The following is a 21,225-nucleotide window of genomic DNA, read 5'->3' on the forward strand; positions in this document are numbered from 1 at the left end:
GACTAGGTTGGAGGAGAGGTACGTAGCCGAGATGTTATCGCAATATACGACCGTGGCACGTGTGGGTGGATGCCCAATCTCCTCTAGGAGCTGTCGGAGCCAGCACGATTTGGCGATAACATTGGCCACAATGCGGTGCTCTGCCTCCGCGCTGGAACTGGACACCGTAGCCTGTCATTTCAAAGACTAGGAAATGACGTTTTCGCCGATGTACATGCAGTAGCCTAGCATGGAGCGTCGGGTGTCGGGGCAGCCGGCCCACTCGACGTCCGTGTACACCACGAGCTGGGAGGATGATGAAGGCCGAAGAAACATCCCGAGGTGCAAAGTACCCCGGAGGTACGGAGAATGCATTTGAGCAGGGCAACATGCAGAGTGTGCGGGGATCAGTGCAAGACCAGACAAAGATATGAGGAAGGAAGTGAATCGCTGAATACATGCATGGGGCGCCTGCTTAAGCCCATACAGTGACTTGTGAAGTTTGCACACGGCCGTGGGAGACGTGTTGTTGATGAAGCTAGTCGACTGCTGGCTGTAGACGAGCTCGTCGAGAGTGTCACCGAGGAAGGCATATTTCATGCCGAGTTGGCTGATGGCCCAACTATTGCTGACGGCGATGCTCAAGATGACACGAATAGTGGCCGATTTCACCACCGGACCTAAGATCTCGCCGTAGTCCACCCCTAGTGGCTGGGTGAAGCGACGCAACACACAACGGGCCTTGTAGCGAGCGAGAGAGTCGTCCGGATGCAGCTTATGGTGAAAATCCACTTCCCTGACACCACGTTGCCACCTATGGGATAAGCAACCAAAGACCAAGTTTTGTTTTGCACCAAAGCATTATACTCTTCAAGCATGGCATTGTACCAGTTAGGATCTTTAAGAGCGGATTTGTAGTTGGATGGTATGGGAGGAATAGCATCAGACGAGGTAGCTACTACCATGAGTTTGGGGGAGGGGCGCTGAAGGAAGTCGGATTTTACTCGGGTGCGCATATCGTGCAGGTTTTTGGGTGATGCAATAGGCACAACACGCGAGGGAGAGGGGAGTGGGTGCATGCGGGGCAACGTAGGTGCTGCAGGGGCTGGAGTGGATTGTGCTTGCATGCGGGTGGCGGTAGTGGGCGAGCAGGGTACAACAGACGAGGAAGATGCGTTGGAGGGTGGGCTGGCGATAGTGGTCATGGGGCCAATGTTCTCGGGCATGGGTGGTGCACACCCGTTGGGTGGGGAAGACGCGACAGGGATGGCAGGCGGGGCCTGGTCCGAGGAATCCTCAGGGGGCGAGATTCCGAGGCAGGACGTGTGGGAGGGGGTGGAGCGGGCAATACGATAGAGATCAGAGGCGCCAGGTGGGAAGGAGCGGGATTCTCTACGGGCGAGGCGGGTTTTTTCGTGCGCCGATGTGGCTTGGCGAAGTGAAACTGATGTTCGTCAAAAACGACATGACAGGAGGTGATCATGCGGCGTGTAGAAAGTTCTAGACACCGATACCCTTTGTTTTCAAGTGGCATACTGAGAATGACACAACGTGTGGAGCGTGGGGCCAATTTGTGGGGCATGGTAGCGTAAAGATTGGGGTAACACAAGCAGCCAAAAGTGTGAAGCGAGGAGTAGTTGGGAGAGGTGCGGTGGAGCATGGATTATGGGGTGTGGTTGAGATAGCTTGGGAGGGGTTCACATTGAGAAGGTGGGTGGCAGTGTGAGAGGCTTCGACCCAAAAGGGCGCCGACATGTGTGCTTGGAGAAGGAGAGTGTGGAGAATGTCGTTTGTGGAACGAATAACACGCTTGGCCTTGCCATTTTGTGGCGAAGTGTGTGGGCAAGAGAGGCATAGGGAAACACCACAATCGGAAAGGAACGTGCGAAGGCGAACGTTAAGAAATTCCCCACCGTTAACGCATTGGAGGCACTGTATGTAAATGTGGTATTGGGTGAGTACCTAGGCATAGAAATGCTCAAGTGTGGCGGCAGCGTCGGATTTGTGACAAAGAGGGAAACTCCATGAATAATGCGAGAATCATCCATTATTATCAAGTAATATGTATAGCCAGAGAAACTAGCAATTGGGGAGGTCCAAAGATCACAGTGGATGATCTTAAAAGGGAAACTAGTAAATGACATGAAATCCGGAAAGGGCTGTCGAGCCTGATGACCTAACTGACAAGCTTCACATGAACCACATAGGTGAAGGGTTTATTTTAAAATTCGGCAGGAAAGTTCTTGAGATGCGAGAAAGAGAGGCATCACTAGTGATGCGCCACCGTCTTCGGAGAAGAGGGTGTACAAGGGGAGGTCTGATCTTCACGGTGTAGGATCGATGTGTGGATGGGGATAACTAGCTGCAAGCATCCGAAAAACCGAAAATAAGAGATTATGACCCAATGAGGAGGATGCACACCGAAGCCTGCAATCCAAACATTCCCCGATCCACAACACACAATGCTACCCCACACAACCACGCTCAAGTCTTGGAGCACGGGGTAGGTGCAATCTGCAAGGGAAATCATGAACTCTAACCCACACAACACGATCTAGTCATGGAGCACAAATTAAGACTTTCCCGTCAAAAAAAGAAGTCGCTATAGCGCCGGAAAGAAGCGATAATGCACTCTGGTGGCCGGCCTCCAGGGAGTTCGTTATTTTTTGCTTTCGAAAGCAGTAATTTTTATACCTAAAAAAATATTGCTAAATTTTTAGCAAAGGATTTAAGCCTTATTTGATGTTAATAAAGCTAGTCATGAAGGCCTTCTCGCCAAAAAAAAAGTCGCCATAGCGCCTGCAAGAAGCAATAATGCACTCTGGTGGCCGGGATCCAGGGAGCTCGGTATTTTTTGCTTTTAAAGCAGTAATTTTTATACCTATTCTTTTGGAATTTTTGTATGTGAATATATAGATGTGTGAATTTCAACAATATAAATATTAATATGCAGCGTATATAAAAACGAAAGAAAACATGATTCAAAATGGGCTTGTATTTTTTGGGGCCGAAAATTGTCTTTTTGTGTAGCTTACGATGTATTTCATTATTTTATGAAAATTTAAAAATACCTAGAGAACATACATATGTTTTCGAAGAAATTTTTTGGAACCTTAAATTGGCAATTTCGAATTTTGCAAGATGCCAGGCTCCCTGGAGCTCGGGGCCTGAAACGCCACACTCCTGTGAAACCCCTATATGTGACCCATGTGTTTTTTCCTGTTTCTTTTTCTGTTTGCTTTTTATTATCTTTTTTCTTTCAACTTAATAATGCTTTCATAGATCTTTACCTTTTTAAGAAAATATTTATTTTTCTAGGGAAAATACCTAAAATAATTATAGTACACAAACTTTTTAAAGTATATGAACATATATCTAATTGCATGAACAACTTTAAAAAACAATTGGGTTTTTTTGCTGGCGGTGGGGGAGTGGGGGCGCGGGTGTAAAAGATGAACATTTTTCAAAGTATGAACATATCTCTAGACATCCATGAACAAGTTTTCTCAAATCTACGGCTTTAAAAATGCACTTTTTTGGTACTACAATTTTTTTTAACATGCTAAAATATGATATATTTATTTATTTGTACATACAACCATTTTTATTGAGTCATGTGAACATTTTGATTTTCCGCAATATTTTTTCTATTATTTCATTCCTTTATTTGGCAACTTCTAAAAAAATGTTGAATAAAATTGCATTTCCTGAATATATTTAAAAATTAAACAAATGATTTACTGGGTCATGCCACTGACTCATATAGAGATCTCTTCACGCGTTATAGCGAGCCGGGGAATAAGAGGGAGATTCTATGGATGGGAACGTTTAGTTCCTGGGTGTATATACATCCTATATGGAAAAATAAATTAGCAATTCAATAAAAAGTCAAAAAAATCTGAAAATATTTTGAAATAACCTTGACCTTCTATTATACTTGTGAGACAAATTTCACAAAAATAAGATCACCCGTTGACTTCTTTCAAAAAAGACAATTTTTCAGTCAAAATAGTGTGAATAGTGACCTATAATAGCAAATAGTTTTTTTTGTCTTTTTTGCCCTGAGGTCAATGTTGTTTTTTTTCCGTGAAAGTTTATATACTAGTGCAAAAGAAAGTCAAGTGTAATATAAAAATACTTTTGAACTATTTTGACTTTTTTTAATTATTAAAAAATCCCCATATAGGGTGCATACAACCAAGAACCAAAGGTATTTCCGGCGATTCTATTTGATTATTTGATGCTCATAGTGGTGGCTATTCTCGCTCCGCATGAAGGGGCCTCCTAATGGGTCGCCCACCATGCGACCATTAATATATAAAATGTTCTTTTGCCATATCTCATTATTTTTGTACATTTCAAATAGTTTTGTAAATCAGTTTATATACTCCTCCGTTTCTTTTTCGTCTGCGTATAAGATTTGGTCAAAGTCAAACTTTGTAAAGTTTGACCAACTTTGTTGAAAAAAATATCAACATATACAATAATAAAGCTATATGGTATGAAAATTAATTTCATGATGCATCTGACAACATTGATTTCATATTGTGAATCTTAATATTTTTTTCTATAAACTTAGTCAAAGTTGACAAAGTTTGACTTTGACCAAATCTTATATGCAGAGTAAAAAGAAACAGAGGGAGTATTATAAGTTGAAAAATGTGTTACAAAAAGATGTGCCTAGTGAAAACAGAAATGTCCGTGCATTTAAAAAAAAAATCCAAGTACAAAGTGTTCTGTGCTAAAGTGGAACTCTCACATGCTAAAGAGCGTGGAGCCCCGGCCCGACCTGTAAGTCCGCTAACGTAAAGCGAGGAGTTGAGCCGCTATCTAGTTTAACTTACCAACCCAAATACTAAATAAGAAAAGGAATATAAATAGTTAATGGATTTTATAGGAAAAAGATAATGGGCTGACCCATTCACAATAAGAGTCTGATATTTTTCTAGCTAGCAGTGGATTTCCTAGGCCGCGAGGACTGTTTCTCGCTAAGAAGCTTCTCTCGCTGAAGTTTCTCGCATAATCGGGCCGATCCAAGGGATCGAACCTGGGATCGATGGTCGCTCGGTAGCACTGTTAGCCACTGAAACTCCATCGAATTTGTGTTCATTAAGTCGTGCACATCCTTCTAGAGGTAGGAAAAGAACCGGTTTTTTGTTTTCCGTTTTTCTTTTGTTTTTTTTCATTTCTTCTATTTTATTCGGGTTTCTTTGTTTTTTTCGTTTTCTGTTGTTTCTTTTATTTTATTTTCTTCTCCATGTTTGTATGCATTAAAAATAATCTTCATCTCATATTTGATTTTTTTCAGTAACACATACATACATACATACATATTTATTTATGTATTAAATTTTTATGTATTTTTATTTAGAAAAAAAGTTCATGTTTTACCTCAACACAAGAGTTCAAGTACTTTAAGAAGTTGTTCATGCCACTAGATATATGTTCATATACTTACAAATGGTTCTTCTATTTGCTCTAGAAATACGAGAAAAATTAGTATGCTTTTTCTAAAAGTAACCACCGACGAAGATTTTGAAAATTTGAAAGAAAGAAGAGATACATACGAATTAAAAAAGATAAGAAAAACCAAACAAAAAAAGAATGAACGAAAGAAAGAAAGAAAAGGAAACAGAAAAAACCAACATGGGTTGCATATAGGGGTCACTTCAGACTTGGAATGGGATTTAACTTCTATGTGTGGCGGTCACCATTGTTGTCGGTCCGACTATGTGATGGGAGCTCATTTAGTTTGTATCCCGTGGTCGAACATGGAATTTTTGCTTTGAATGATTTATATTTGTAATTCTATGACCACTCTTTTGTTTAAACAGAAAAAACAATCATAAAGTTGCATAACATAAACCATTTCACACAATGTAATTTTGGCATGCCGTTATTGCTTAACCTTCTGCTCGGCTGCTGACAACACTGCCTACAACAGCAGCTAAAACAGCAGGAGCAGGATTTTGGCATGCCGTTATTGCTTAACCTTCTGCTCGGCTTGTTTATTTTATTTTATTTTATGTTATTTTTTATTTTCCCGTGTTTTATACTTTCCCGTTATGGGGGTAACTATAACTTGTAACTGGGCCGACCACGTTCTTCCTATGCTCATGTTTTTTTCAGTTGTTTTCTCATTTATTTTACCTCTTTTGGATGGCGCTAGGCGCACTCCAACCAGCCCAATTTTTGGCCGGTCGCCTAGCAGTCGTTCGATTAGGGCACTCTTGACAGTGTGATGCGCTCCGTTCGTTCCTCTCTGTCGTCAACGCTCGCTGACATGAACGAGTCTTTCTGTTCTCCAGCCGCCCTCTCGCACTTCTCACGCTCTTCCCGTTGTGCCCAAGCTCACCGGCCACCGGACCCAGCCCCCGTGCTCGCCCTCCTGCAGCTAGTGCTCACTGGTCACCTGTGGCAACCGCGCTCGTTGTTAGCCGCTCGCCCTTCTGCCGTTGATGGCCCAAGTTTTAGCTGGTCAGCCGCTTTAAATAATTTCTCTTTTCTTTTATGGTTTTTATTTATTTATTTGTTTTTTCTTTCTGTTCCTCATGTCTCATTTTTCGTTCTTTTTTCACATTTTTCTAAAATTCATGGAAGCTTTATAAATCCATGAATTTTTTAAATTCATGAATTTTCAAAACATGCGAACTTTTCTAAATTCATTTTTTTAATTCATACTTTTCAAATTCATGAACCTTTTTCAGATTTGGATACTTTTTTAAACAATTCATGAACTTTATAATAATCCATGAACTTGTTTTAGGTACGCGAACATTTGTTGAGTTTGGGAAAAAAAATTCAAATTCATGATTTTTTTTCATATTCATGTTTTTTAATTAAAAAAATTGGTTTCTTTTTTGGAAGCACTTATGGTTTTCTATGTGGGGACCAAGCGACACGTGACCAGGTGAGGTATGACCGAAAACAGTGACGAGCTATGGCCTATGGGGTGCAGCTATGGGGTGTAACTAGATATATGTTCATATACTCACAAATGGTTCTTCAATTTGCTCTAGAAATAAGAGAAAAATAAGTATGTTTCTTCTAAAAGTAAACATCAGCGAAGATTTTGAAAATTTGAAAGAATGAAGAGAGACATACGAACTAAAAAGATAAGAAAACCAAACAAAAAAAGAAAGAAAGAAATAAGAAAAAAAAAGAAACAGAAAAAACCAACATGGGTAGCTCATTTAGTTTGTATTTTTGGATCGAATACGGAATTTTTGTTTTGAATGATGTATATTTGTAATTCTGTGACCACTCTTTTGTTTAAACAGAAAAAGCAAACACAAAGTTGCATAGCATAAACCATTTCACACATTGTAATTTTGTCATGCCGTTATTGCTTAACCTTCTGCTCGGCTGCTGAGCTGTCTGTCTACTGATAACACTGCCTACAGCAACAGCTAGAACAGCAGGAGCAGGATCTTGATTACTAGCACTATTCCCATATGCATGGGTGATAAATAATTAAATATCCTCGCCAGAAGAGAACAACGTCAGTTCTTGTCTTGTTTGCAGAGCTCAAGAACAACCCCTGCGATCTTCGGCTTGGGTATCGGCTTTGTGAGATGAAGATCCATCCCAGCTTCGACGGCCTCCCGCAGCCGCTCCTTCGCGGAATTCGCAGTCAGCGCGATGATCGGGGTGCGGACGCCGTAGCGGCTTTCTTCCTCGCGGATGCGCCTCGTCGCCTCATAGCCATTCATCACCAGCATCTGAAACAAAGAAAGCAATGTCAGAGATTATTGAATCACATAATCTGAAACAAATTAAGGACTGGGCCCATGCTTTGCATGGTGTTCCTGGAGAAATGTAATTGTACCTGGCAATCCATGAGCACCACGTCATAGGGCAAAGCGTTGTGTAGAGCTTCTGTGAACATGGCCACAGCCACGGAGCCATCACCTGCAATCACCACGGCTGCTCCAAGATCGCTCAACATCGGTTCGTGGATTTTCTGCAGCAGCATGGTGTCGTCCACTAGTAGCACGCGCATCCCCTCCAGCGGCTTGCCGTCTCCAACATTGGCTGGTCCCATAGGCACCGCGGGCGTGATCTCGGACGCTGACGCAGTGGTCTGATCTGCCGCCGGCATCTCGAACTGATACAAGTGCAGGTGCTCGAAATGGGATGCCTGGAGGTCCCTCATGACCTGGAGGAGCTTGTGCAGCCGGGAGCCGTGGATGGGCTTGTGCAACTCGAGGTCGCAGCTGCTCGCCTCCATGAACCTCCTCAGGTCCTGGGAGGGGGTCTTGAGGTCCGTCAGGCAGACGACCCCGCACGGTGCCTGGAGCTTGGTCCTCGCCAAGCTCGCCGCCTCACGGGCGACCTCGTGGAGCCTCCCAGCGGAGACGTCAATGACGACTAGCAGGCCTAAGGCGTGGAGGTGCCCGGCGTGGTTGCCGGCCATGCCGCTGCTATTCCGCAGGTCGCTGACTATCTCCTTGGAGCTGAAGCAGCGATCCGTGGCGCCGCCTCCTGCGCTGTGCAGCAACGACATCGACGCCGACCTTGACGGCGAGGCACCGAAGGTGGAGCACACCTTGTCGATGGTCGGGGCGAGGAGCTCGGCGCACGAGACGGGCCAGACCCTCGTCCCGATGCTCTCCATCCATGTGTGCAGGATCCGGCGGGTCTCGTCACCGTGGACGAGGAGGATGCAGTGTCCGCCCTTGAAGCAGGCGGGCTCCCTGAACAGAGAAGGCGCCGCTCTCCCTTCCTCGAGGTTGTCTTCAATCTCTGGACTCTCGCTGGCCTTCAGGAACACGTTGAAGCCAAAGCACGTTCCCGCTTCTCCGGGCTCCTTGTCCTTGATGTTTATCTCCCCTCCCATGAGACGAACCTATATATGAACAAAAACAACAAACAAAATCATAAGTAAATAAGAAATAATGGCAACATGAGTAAATAATATAGTTTTCAAAGATAGAGAGTCAAAAACTTTTTTAGAGTGTCAAGTGTTAGAAGCAAAGTCGCCTGAATTTCTTTGAAATCCAATCAAATTTCTACGCATGGACTAACATATAGCCATGTTCATCTCAAGTCACTCTTATAATTTATATATAACCTCACATTGATACAATTTTAGACTTTGGAGCGTGTAAATTTAGAGAAGATTTTGGCAAGTAACAGTTCAAAAGCGTAAAAAAAAAACATTGATGCACTTGAGAGCATTTTAACATACACGGAAAAAGATGAGATCACTTACCAAGGATTCCACCATGCCCATCCTTCACTTGAACGTAGTTCTCAAAGATAGACTCCCTCTTCTCTTCAGGTATCCCCACACCAGTGTCAACCACCTCAAAATAAAACTCAACCGAATCGGGATCAATTTTCAAGGACAAGCCGTCAGTTTGTTCGGCACAATTCTCACTCCTTCCAAGCATCCGACGGAAGACCCCACCGGTGCGACGGCGGGGGCCGAACCTTGACGGGGTGCTGATCATGGAGCCCCTTATGGTGGGGTGGTTGGCCCACGCCCGCAGCATGACATGGCCTTCGTGTGTGAACTTGATGGCGTTGCCAAGAAGGTTATCGAGGATTTGCTTGACACGTTTACAGTCACCAATGGTGGCAGTGCACCGGAGCACGGAAAAGTCACAAGGGTCCCAGATCACCTCGACACCTCTTGACATTCCAATGACGTTCGCCAGGTCCATGGATTCCTCGAGGACATTTGCCATCCTGAACTCTACCTCTTCTATTTGTATCTTCCCGGACTCCAACTTGCCCATGTCCAGTATTGTGTTGAGTATATCTGAAAGTAACATAGACATGTATAAATATATATGGACGATGAGTCAACATATGTTCAGCTGAAAACACATAGATGGTGTAAAGTTCATTTTTCCGGAATAATAAATTTGTCGCTTATGCATAAACAAAAGGCACAATAAACATGATACATAAATGTGGCCAAATATTTCCCTAACCACAAAATAGGCAATAAAAAAGTATTAGAACATGGTGTGTTTACTGGCCGCTAACATAGTGATATGTGATAACTCCATTTCAGCTATCCTATATTTTAATATTTGTTAGAAACAAAATATTAATCCTTTACCAAACAGAGAATGATTTCTTGATTATTCTAGAAATTATAAGAAAATGTAATATTTGAAACGTAAAACTGAGTTCTTGCAAACTGCTACACCTAAAATTGTAAACAATTATTTGAGGAAACTTCGCTTTTCACGATATGCAAAATTATAATGCTATGGTCAGGATCTAGTATTAAATGGTAGGTAGCACCTACTATACATGGGAATGATATGTGTAAATGGTAAGTAGGGCCACAGTTGCGGACTAACCGAAGAGCTTGTTGGTGCCGACATCCATCTGGTTGAGGTTATAGATGAGATTGGTGTTGCCACGGGTCTCCGGCCGGGATATCTCGATGAGTCCAGCGACAGCAGCGAGCGAGGAGCGGATGTCATGGCTATCGCGGGCAAAGGCGTTGCTCTTGTTCACGCTCTTGTGCTCCGTTTGCTGGAGCGCTTCCTTCTGTTGCACTAGGTCGGCCTCCAGCGCGACCTCCCGCGCCCTGACCCTCCACAACACCTGCGCCATGAGGAAGCACACCACGGTCGCCACTATCGTGATTGCACACACGATGCACACGACGGCCACCCCGATCTGTCGGACCTTGGTTGCCCCGCTCCACTTGCTGAGCACTAGCCAGACTCCCTGGAGAACAAGAAGACTAAACCCTAACAACTGTCAGCTGCTTAAATACATATATAAACAGCAAACATGAAGGGTATATTGCATGCAGAGATTAGTTCTTCACAAAAATGCAAAGCAATTATGTTAGATAAGCATGTATGGATGGCTTGTGATCGATGCTAGATGGACAGAGTGTTACCAGGTTCACTCCAGAGAGGTCGAAGCTCGTGCACGCAACTTGGTCCGACCCGACGCTGTGGAGCACGATATTGGGCTTGTCAATGGCGGACGCGGTGCAGTTGGTATCCGAGAACAAGGTCTTCATCAGCTCCGCGTCGTGGCCGGGCCTCCCACCGACCAAAGGCTTATATACCGTCGCCGCGCCGCTGCGCTTGTCGGTGATCGCGTAGTAAGTGTCCACGGACGGATCGGCCGCGGTTCCCAGGCTGGTGATCGTCAGGACGTCGACGGGGATGGCGGCGGAGACCACGGCGGTCTGGCCGACGGGCGCGGAGAAGACCATCACCTGGACGCTAGAGTGGACCCACCCGGCCCAGAGCGCCACGGGCGAGCCGCTGCTGGCGGCGGCGAGGAGCTGTGTCGCGTTGGGCAGGTGCTCCGGCCTCGTCGCTGGGACGGGGCGGCCGGTGAGACGGCCGGTCACCGGATCAACCGCATGCTCGGTGTACCATTTGCCGCGTTGGCTAACGAGCTTCGCTGACTGCTGACCCTTCTCGGCGCGGTAGTATGTCAACGTGGTGCCATTCACGCTGGTGTATGACATCTCGGCCACCTGCTGCTGCATGGCCAACGCCATGAACATATATGGTCCCACCTGTCAGGTCAACACAAAAACATATATGTACATGAGTAATTCAGTGGTGAAATTGAATGTATTGGGACGTGTCATACTTCTCTCATATACATAGAATTAATATACATGCAAAAAGATACTTATTTGTCTGTCCATATGCATGCGTATATATACATATCAATGCACACATTTATACAGCAAATCAAATAAGATCATACGTATTCCCGCAAAAAAAAAGATCATACGTAATAAGCAGTTACCACGTCGGCCTGGGTGGTGGTTTAAGATTGTTATTTAAAGTAAGAAAGTAATTGTGGTTCAAAAAAGGATGTGCACATACGTGCTGAAATTAGTCACGATTGCAAAAAGAAGAAGGCACAGTTAAACCACAGGGATGGTCGGTAAATTACGTGTCGGAAATGAGATGATTTGTTGCCGGGGATCTGCAAAGAGTGCGCGACGACGGCGGCGGAGTGGTTGGCTTCGATGAGAGACTGCATGCCGGCGGCGACGTGCGTCAGCGACACCTCCATGGCACTCGTGGCGGCGCTGCGCGCGGCATTATTTATGTGGGAGAAGACGGAAGAGTACGCGACAACCACCGTAACCACGACCACTCCATGGGCAATAATCTGCGTGACATCAAACACACTCACAATGAGTAAAAAATAAAATAAAATAATGCATAGTTATTAATTAAAAATGTTTTTTAGGCTTACAAGGCCGCGACAAGCGGCGTTGCAACATGTTTCAACTCATCTAACGGTAACATTTGTGGTGACATTACATCGATATTTGTTGTGTCAATCCATCGGCATGCAAACAATAACTCAAGATTCCGAGCGTTTTCAATAATCTAGCGGTATCGTTTGTGGTGATATTCCACTAATAGATGCAAGTGCTAAGGTAATATTCAAGGTCTTTACGCTCACCTAACGAAGAGCGATATATGAGCATACGACAAAAGATAGTTCTTCTGGCAGTTATGTCAAGAGTGGGCTTTGCCTCACACATGTGGGGATATCCGTGTTGTACGTAGCATAAGTATAACTATGTAATGATGAAAACTATGTAGAACTACTTTGGAGTCCACGCCATACACACGTGGAAGGATATCTATATTGTAGGGAACAGATTCCTAATCACAGGAAGAAAACTATATACTTTTTGATTCGACGCCTAAAACACACGTGGGAGATATCCGTACTATACGGAGAGCAATCTTAATTACAAGATGAAACCTTATAGATCTAGTTTTCATCACTATCTAAGGAAAAAGATAGCGTACGTCTGACACGTGTGCGAGGATATATGTATAACGAACTGAAGCATCAAAGATGAGAACCGGTTAGATCTACTTTTCAAGTCTACGCCTACTTTACAAATTTAGGAAGGTATCTATAATGTATGGAACCGCAGTTTAATTACAAGATAAAAAATTAGTAGATTTGCTTTTGAACATCGCACACAAATCTATGGATGTGCAAGCATATAAACCATATGGATCTGCTTGTCAGTCGGGTAAGCCAGTGGATATGCAAGGGAAAACAATCAAGAAATAAAAACAGCCATGAGTTTCATAAAAAGAAGCCATGTACATGAAGTGGTGTTTCATACCAGTGGGATTAAAACCCAAGAATTTTTGAAGAAACTAACCCACTTGCCAACCTCTCCAGCCATCCTGAAAGTATTGTAAAGTATTCTACGGGAAGGAAATCTCTCTTAGGTGCTGGTGAATAATTCTTTTTCTAAGGTCAGCGGCTTTTTATAGATGCTCGGGGGAATACACTTGTGGGCTTGGAGCGCCGCTGGTTTTCCAAATCCACCGTCACGGTTTATTTACTATGTATAGTGGCATTTTGTTCCTGCACCACAGAAAAAGCGATATTTTTTCCTGCACCACAATTAAAAATAGCTATTTAATATTAAAAAATCGGTATTTATTATTTAAAAAATCGGTATTTACTTTTCCTATCTAATATCAATGAGTGGCCCGGTATAGACAAACGCTCTGATAGAAAAAATGATACTACGCGATCTAGCAAATCAATTGCCAAATCAGGGCTCAGTAAATTATATCTCCCTCCCGTTTGAATAGTTCGGGCGGGCGTGAGGCACAGCCTTGCACGGGAGCAGTATTGCCAGCCGCACGATCGCCATCCTTTGTGCAAGTGTACAAGGAGCAATTAGCTTCCTGTCTTAGATAGTAGCATTATTAGTTTTGTTAAGGTAACTCTTTGTTACCTTTTTTTGCGGGTGAACTCTTTGTTATGTTTGATGCTAAATATAGAGCACAGGCTCGACTTATGTTGAACTGGCTCCGTTACCGGGAGTCCAGGACAGATGACATGAACCAGGTCTTTCCCTCAAGGAAAAAAAAGATGAACTAGGTCCTTTCCTAAAAAAGTGAAAACAAATAAACAGGTCTTACTAGTTCAAACTCAACTCATTAGTGGATCATTAGCTGGAAATCTACAAGCGCGGAATGGGGATATCCCATTATTTTGTCCGCACACACGCGGCATCGCGTGTTCCTCTTGTGTGTTGTGCAATAAGTATGTAGTACGGTTCATGTGAAAGCATCCATCATGTCACCTATACTCTGACGAGAATACAAGACAAGACGCATACACAGTTCTTCCGTGCATATTGTAGTTGGTGGATCTCTCAGATTGATTTTGGTATACGCATGTAGCCTAAATAGACTCATTTTGACGGGCATAGTTTCTTTCCAAATAGGATCTGTCTAAAAGAATAGCGGATACAAGCAGATAATCAGGTAACTAAACCCAGGACCCAAAAATAACCCTGAAAAAATTGGAAAATTATAACCAAGGCTATAGGCCTCAATGTTCACAACCAAACTCATCCTTCTTACCCACATCTAGTTCTCGATGGCGAAGAATAACATCGAGAAATCTTAGTCATTGAAGACCTCTAGATGACCAAATATTGTTCAATGGTTACACCCGTATTGCCAAACTAGGCCATTCACATTGCTCGCGAAGAATCGAATGAAGGGGTTGTTGGAGAATATGGCACCGCCGACAACGATGGCTCACCAAAATATAGCAACGATAACCAAAACATCTTGCAAAAAGGTTGATAGGAACAATAAAAATCTCAGAGGCTTGTCGGAGTAAATGGCCACGGGTAGCCTAACCGACTCCCCCTGGCTCTTCAAAAATTATCAGGCCAATCGAGCCTTCAAGCACCCAAAGCACAGGGCCGCCTTCCCCTGGCCGGCTATCTCAAGGACCGACTACGGGAAGACGGCCCGGCCCAAAAAACCCTCCCGAAGAGAGCCACAAGATGGCCGACTCCAAGAAGCCGGCCATAAGAAGACCGACTCCCAGAAGCCGGCAATAAGAAGACCGGCTCCCGGCAAGCGGCCAAGATTGCACCCTCAAGGGCTGCACCCATATAACGGTGACGAGACGGGGCGTGGCTACAGTACGGCCTGCCACCCCCGAATCCTGGAGCACGCATGGCCACAGTGCGCCGTACGGGTCGGCCCCGTCCGGCGCGGCACTGTTGCCATGTTGACCATGACACCACCCACGACAGGCTGTCAGTACGGCCCGCGGGCGGCGGGCCCCTTCAGCCAAAGAGACGCTCGAAGGCGGCCAAGCCTCCCCCAGTCGGCCTGGGGGGTAGCCGGCTCCCAATAGCCGGCTACTTCCCTCCCTCGAAGTATGCGCATCATTAAGGAGACAAGACGAGGTAAGGCTACAGTGATAGCCCGCCAGGCGGCGGCACTGTAGCCATGCTTACCTCGACAAAACCCTCATCATCAGGGGCGAGGCTACAGTAACCAGCCACCGACAAGACCCCCAGGCGGTGGGGCCGGCCTGTCAGCCAAGAGGCCGGCAGCCGGCGGGACCCACCAGCCGGCGGGCCCCAGCGGTCGGCGGAGAAGCCGGCGAATACAGACACTGACGGCTAGGACCCGCGTCCAGCCGGATTACCATTGTACCCCTGGGGGGGTAGGCCTATATAAACCCCCCAGGGCACCCATGCAAAGGGTTGATCTCTTAGAGGTTTAGACATCACATAGAGAGAAGAGGAGAGCTAGCCTTGCCCTTCTTCTTCCTCTAGCCAAACAACTCAAGGAGCCACTTGTAGCTACTTGTGTTGATCTAGTGATCATGCGGAGACCCCGCAGAGCAGGATTAGGGGTGTTATCTCCACGGAGAGCCCCGAACCTGGGTAAGATTTGCCGGCGTGCATGTCTTTGCCTCATCCCGTTTCCAGGCACCGGCGATGTCTTACTGGCTCCCACAATGATAAGCCACCCGTTGGCATATGTCGCACCTACCACTCGACATTTGGCGCCCACCGTGGGGCCAGGTGCACCGTCGTCCGGAGACCTGTTATGGACGGGAACCCTTTTCCTCCCCAGCGAGCGTAGCCAGCCCGGCACGCCCGATGGCGCTTGCCCCGACACGCTGCAAGGCGGCGACGACGCCTGCGCGGCGAGCTGCCTCGCCGATCTTCTTGGCGAGGCTCGCATCTCCGACGAGCCTGCGTCCGACGCGGGCACAGACTGCCCGAGAGCCGCCTCGTCAGCCTCCTCGACCAGCTTCACGTCTCCAGCGAGCTTGCTGTGGACTTGGAGTCGGTCGGCTCCACCGACCCGACGCTTGTCGACTCCGACACGGCGTCGCTTGACGCCTTCCGCACCAACGTGGTGATCATCGATGACCCTCTTCCTCGAGCCGACAGTGGCAGCAGCGCTGTCACCGAGGTGCTAGTCATCAGCCACGACGCTGTCTCAGGCGAGAACGCCCACGACGCCCTACAAGCGGCGCTGCACGACTTGTCCGTCCCCATTCCGGCCGACGCCGACGCCGAGACACTGGAGGCACGCCGCCTCGCCCTCGTCGCGGAGGGCCAGAAGATAGCATCCATGAGACGCCTCACTGAGGCTCACCAGCGCGAAGTTGACCGCGCCGCCTTTGGTACGCCGCCTCCTGGCGGGCCGAGCCGAGCCGGCTTTGTCAAGAAGCGCGGCGCGGCCATCGCTAGCATGCTTGGAGCAGACCGCCCAGTCTACGCCACACCACTCGAGAACCTGCGTGCCGCTCAGGCGCCCGTAGACGAGCTGAACGGGCTAGGGGCCGACGAGCTCCCCTACATGACTAGACGCATCCAGCAGCTGATCGACGCGGCCGCAGAGCGGCATGAAGCGAGCGCCCGCGCTGAAAGTCATCTCCCATGCCGAGAGCACGGCGCGACATCTCGGACGCCGACTGCAGACGGCGCCCGCGCGAGAAAAGATAAGGAGCCGGCTGCTAGCCGCAGCTAGACTCGGCTCACCATCGAGCGCGACGCAGAAGGCCGCCCCTGAGCTGTGGAACGACGAGGCGATCCGCCTCCTCCCCCGCCTCGAGGGGAGAGATATCCCACCCCGCCGCCTGTTACGCACCCGACTCTCGGCGGCCGGCTAGGCCACTGCAAAGGAGTCGGCGAGAATGACGCCCGCCACCGGATCGACCGCCTAGCGCGATCCCTGGCGCTAGAAGAAGAAGACGATGTCGGCCCGCCTTGCTTTGGCCCCCGCATCCGCGACGAACCCTTCCCCAAAGGGTTCTCGCTCCCAAGAGACACGCCAAAATACAACGGCTCCGTGAAGCCGGAAGACTGATTGATCGATTACTCCATCGCAGTCCGCATAGCAAACGGCAACAGGCGCGTTGCCGTGAAGTACGTCCCACTCATGCTTCAAGGCACGACACGCACTTGGTTGAACAACCTCAAGCCCTACAGCATCAACAGCTGGCTAGACTTCACGGAAGTCTTTATCCGCAACTTCACCAGCACATACAAGCGGCCTCCCAAGCCCCGCCAGCTCTCCTTGTGCGTCCAAGGGCCCAGCGAATCAACTCGCGACTACCTCACGCGTTGGGCTGAGCTCTGCAACTCCTGCGAAGGGGTGCACGAGGTTCAAGCCATAGAATACTTCACCGCCGGGTGCCGAGAGGGCACCCTCCTCAAGCACCGGCTCCTCTGCGACGAGCCGCCTACCCTCGACGAGCTGCTGGTAATAGCAGACAAGTACGCCACGGCCGACTCTTCAATGAAGGCCGAGCTTCGAGTGGATGCCTCTGGAAAGGTGCTCGCTCCGGCTCCCAAGACACCGGCTGGCGACTCCAGTTGATGCCCTTACCAGAACGACAACAAGCGCAAGGCCCCTATACCGCCTTCCACCAGTCGGCAAGTAGCTACAGTCGAAGACGAACAACCTGAAGAACGGCCCGCACCCAAGAAGCAGAAGGGCGGTAGGCCGGCTTGGCAGCCAGCTTTCTCCTACGAGCAAACCCTTGATGCCCCTGCAAGTTCCACAGCGGCGCGAAGCCGTCCAACCACACGACCCGGAAGTGTCATTGGCTCACGCGGATCTCCAAAGGCGAAGGGGTGGTGCCGCCTCCACCTGCTGGCCCACCACCTCCAGCCCCTCAGCAGCCGGCTGTTCGACCAGCAATCGGAGCCATTCAAGACGAGTTCCCAGACGAGCATGCCGCCTACGTCGTCTTTACAAGCCAAACTGAAGACAGGCGCAGTCGGCGCCGACAACACCAAGAAGTCAAAGCGGTGGCGTCTAGCAACCCAGAGTTTATGCATTGGTCTGAGAAGCCTATCAGCTGGAGCCGGGCCGATCACCCAGAGGTGATGCCGTCTCCCGGCTCCTACGCATTGGTATTGGACGCCACCCTTGCGATAGAAAGGCGAGCTGCCCGTTTCTCCCGTGTACTGATTGACGGTGGGAGCAGCATCAACATACTGTACCGTGACACCATGGAGAAGCTGAACATCAAGACGAAGCAGCTCATGCCAAGCCGGACTGTGTTCCATGGCATCGTACCCGGCCTGTCCTGTTCACCAATCGGCAAGATCAAGATGGACGTTCTCTTCGGAGACAAGGATCACTTCCGCCGAGAGGCAATCTGGTTTGAAGTGGTGGATCTAGAGAGCCCCTACCACGCGTTGCTTGGCCGACCTGCCCTGGCCAAGTTCATGGCTGTGCCCCACTACGCCTACCTCAAGATGAAGATGCCGAGTTCAAAAGGGATCATCACCATAGCCGGAGACTACAAGAAATCCTCCGAGTGTGCTACAGCCAGCAGCCGGCTGGCCGAGTCCCTCGTTATTGCTGAAGAGAAGAAGATGCTGGACCGAGTCGTGGCCATGGCTGGCAAGCAGCCGGCCCTGTCCCCTGACCCCAAGGAATATGATGCTCAAGGCTCCTTCCAGCCGGCCAAGGAAACAAAGAAGATACCTCTGGACCTGGAGAACCCGGAGAGGTTTGCTGTCATTGGTGTAAACCTGGACAGCAAATAGGAAGGCGAGCTCGTCGATTTCCTCCGTGAGAATCGGGACATCTTTGCATGGTCCCCAAAGGACATGCCGGGTGTTCCGAAGGATTTCGCCGAGCACAAGCTACACGTCCGAGCAGACGCCAAACCAGTCAAACAACCCCTCCGCCGACTGTCGGAGGAAAAGAGAAGGATTGTAGGAGAAGAGATAGCCCGGCTTCTGGCAGCCGGCTTCATTATGGAGGTGTTTTTTCGAAAATGGCTTGCCAACCCGGTCCTGGTGTTGAAGAAGAACAATAAATGGCGCACGTGTATAGATTATACCAGCCTCAACAAAGCCTGCCCCAAAGATCCGTTTGCCTTACCTCGAATCGATCAAGTGATAGACTCCACAGCCGGATGCGAGCTGTTGAGTTTCTTGGATGCTTACTCAGGCTACCACCAGATCAAGTTGGATCCAGCCGACCGCCTAAAGACCGCCTTCATCACACCATTCGGAGCTTTCTGCTACCTGACTATGACATTCGGCCTGAGAAATGCCGATGCCACTTTTTAGCGTTGCATGCAGAAATGCCTCCTCAAGCAACTCGGCAGAAATGCCCACGTCTATGTAGACGATATTGTGGTGAAGACGGAGAAGCGCGGCACCCTGCCGGAAGACCTCAGAGAAACATTTGCCAACTTGCGCCGGTTCCAGATCAAGCTCAACCCTGAGAAATGCGTGTTCGGAGTACCAGCCGGCCAGCTTCTAGGCTTCTTGGTCTCCGAACGCGGCATCGAGTGCAACCCAGTGAAGGTCAAGGCCATAGAGAGAATGGAGATTCCTACCAAGCTGCCAGACGTCCAGAAGTTTACCGGGTGCCTGGCCTCCCTGAACCGCTTCATCAGCCGGCTAGGAGAGAAGGCTCTCCCCCTGTACCGACTCATGAAGAAGTCCACCTACTTCGAGTGGAACGACCAAGCCGACCAAGCTTTCCACGAGTTGAAGAAGATGCTGACCACGCCGCCTGTCTTGGCGGCGCCGACTGAGAAAGAGCCCATGCTCCTTTACATTGCCGCGACTAGCCGAGTGGTCAGCACAGTTATTGTGGTCCAACGCCCAGAAGAAGGCCGGGCTCAGTTAGTCCAGAGGCCGGTGTATTACTTGAGCGAAGTACTGTCCACCTCGAAGCAAAACTACCCGCACTACCAGAAGATGTGCTATGGAGTATACTTTGCCGCCAAGAAGCTGAAGCCCTACTTTCAAGAGCATCCCATCACGGTCGTATGCACTGCCCCGCTTGCCGAGATCATAGGCAGCCGGGAAGCATCCGGCTGGGTGGATAAGTGGGCCATTGCGCTGGCTCCTTACATGATCTTCTACCAGCCTCGCACCGCCATCAAGTTCCAGGCATTGGCCGACTTCCTTGTCGACTGGGCCGAAACCCAGTACCTAGCACTGGCTCCCGACTCCACTCATTGGCGGATGCACTTCGATGGATCCAAGATGCGCACCGGCTTGGAAGCCGGCATCGTCCTCACCTCTCCCAAGGGCGACAAACTCAGATACACATTGCAAATTCATTTTGCCGCCTCCAACAACGCGGCCGAGTACGAGGCACTCATACACGGGCTCCGGCTAGCCAAAGAGCTTGGCATCCGCCGGATCCTGTGCTATGGCGACTCGGACTTGGTAGTCGAACAATCATCCGGCGACTGGGACGCCAAGGATGCGAGTTCCTCCACGTGCCACGGGCCGACAACGAGCAAGCAGATGCCCTGGCACGAATCGGCTCCACCCGACAAGCTATACCGACCGGTGTCTCTCTCCAACGCCTCCTCAAGCCGTCTGTCAAGCCGTCTCCAGAATCAGACTCTATCTTCGTACCGCCTGCCCCTGATGCAGTCGGATCCGACTTGGGGAACCCAGCAGGCGGCTCAGGGACTTCGACAGGCGGCCCGGGGACTGTCGTAGTCGCACCCGGCTCAGGGACTTCAGAACCCGGCCCGGGGACTGCAACGACACAACAGGCGGTGGCCGACTCCAACTCTTCACCACCCAACCCACCCACCCTGGTCGCAGTAGCCGTATTGGCAATAGAAGAAGTCACAGCTCCATCATGGGCCCAACCCATCCTCAACTTCCTGGTAAACAGAGAGCTGCCGACTGACGAGATCTCGGCAAGACAAGTTCAACGTCGAGCCGGAGCATACACAAAATAAACAGAGAACTCGTTAAGCGCAGCGTCACTAGAGTCTTCCAGCGCTGCGTCGAGCCAGAGAAGGGCATATCAATCCTCAAGGACATCCACCAAGGCGAATGCGGCCACCACGCGGCCTCAAGATCACTTGTCGCCAAAGCTTTCCGCCATGGTTTCTTCTGGCCAACTGCTTTGGAAGACGCCAAGGAATTAGTCAAATGCTGCAAAGGGTGCCAAGTCTTCAGCTCCAAGCAACACCTGC

The 21,225-nt window shown here is 48.7% G+C and overlaps 1 protein-coding gene across 1 annotated transcript; it reads right to left on the bottom strand.

The window, feature by feature from the left end:
- Window positions 1-7,310: 7,310 nt before the first annotated feature.
- Window positions 7,311-13,147, bottom strand: LOC123170895 (probable histidine kinase 2). Its single transcript, XM_044588614.1, has 8 exons — window positions 13,085-13,147; window positions 11,878-12,099; window positions 11,363-11,488; window positions 10,299-10,674; window positions 9,194-9,745; window positions 8,962-8,969; window positions 7,808-8,827; window positions 7,311-7,700 (listed from the first exon to the last, which is right to left on the bottom strand). The coding sequence occupies exons 1-8, from the start codon at window positions 13,145-13,147 to the stop codon at window positions 7,482-7,484; spliced, it is 2,586 nt and encodes an 861-aa protein (XP_044444549.1). The 3' UTR covers window positions 7,311-7,481.
- Window positions 13,148-21,225: the final 8,078 nt, after the last annotated feature.

Source organism: Triticum aestivum, chromosome 7D (genome assembly GCF_018294505.1).
Source record: "Triticum aestivum cultivar Chinese Spring chromosome 7D, IWGSC CS RefSeq v2.1, whole genome shotgun sequence".
Lineage (NCBI taxonomy): Eukaryota > Viridiplantae > Streptophyta > Magnoliopsida > Poales > Poaceae > Triticum > Triticum aestivum.

Excerpts from the sequence above, each read along its gene's own strand:
- LOC123170895 (XM_044588614.1), bottom strand. The coding sequence starts at position 13,147 with ATGGCTGGAGAGGTTGGCAAGTGGGTTAGTTTCTTCAAAAATTCTTGG. Across the intron at positions 10,675-11,362 it reads GTCAGCAGTCAGCGAAGCTC|GGAGTCTGGCTAGTGCTCAG; the intron begins GTTAGCCAACGC and ends CTTGTTCTCCAG. Across the intron at positions 7,701-7,807 it reads TGGTGCTCATGGATTGCCAG|ATGCTGGTGATGAATGGCTA; the intron begins GTACAATTACAT and ends TCTTTGTTTCAG.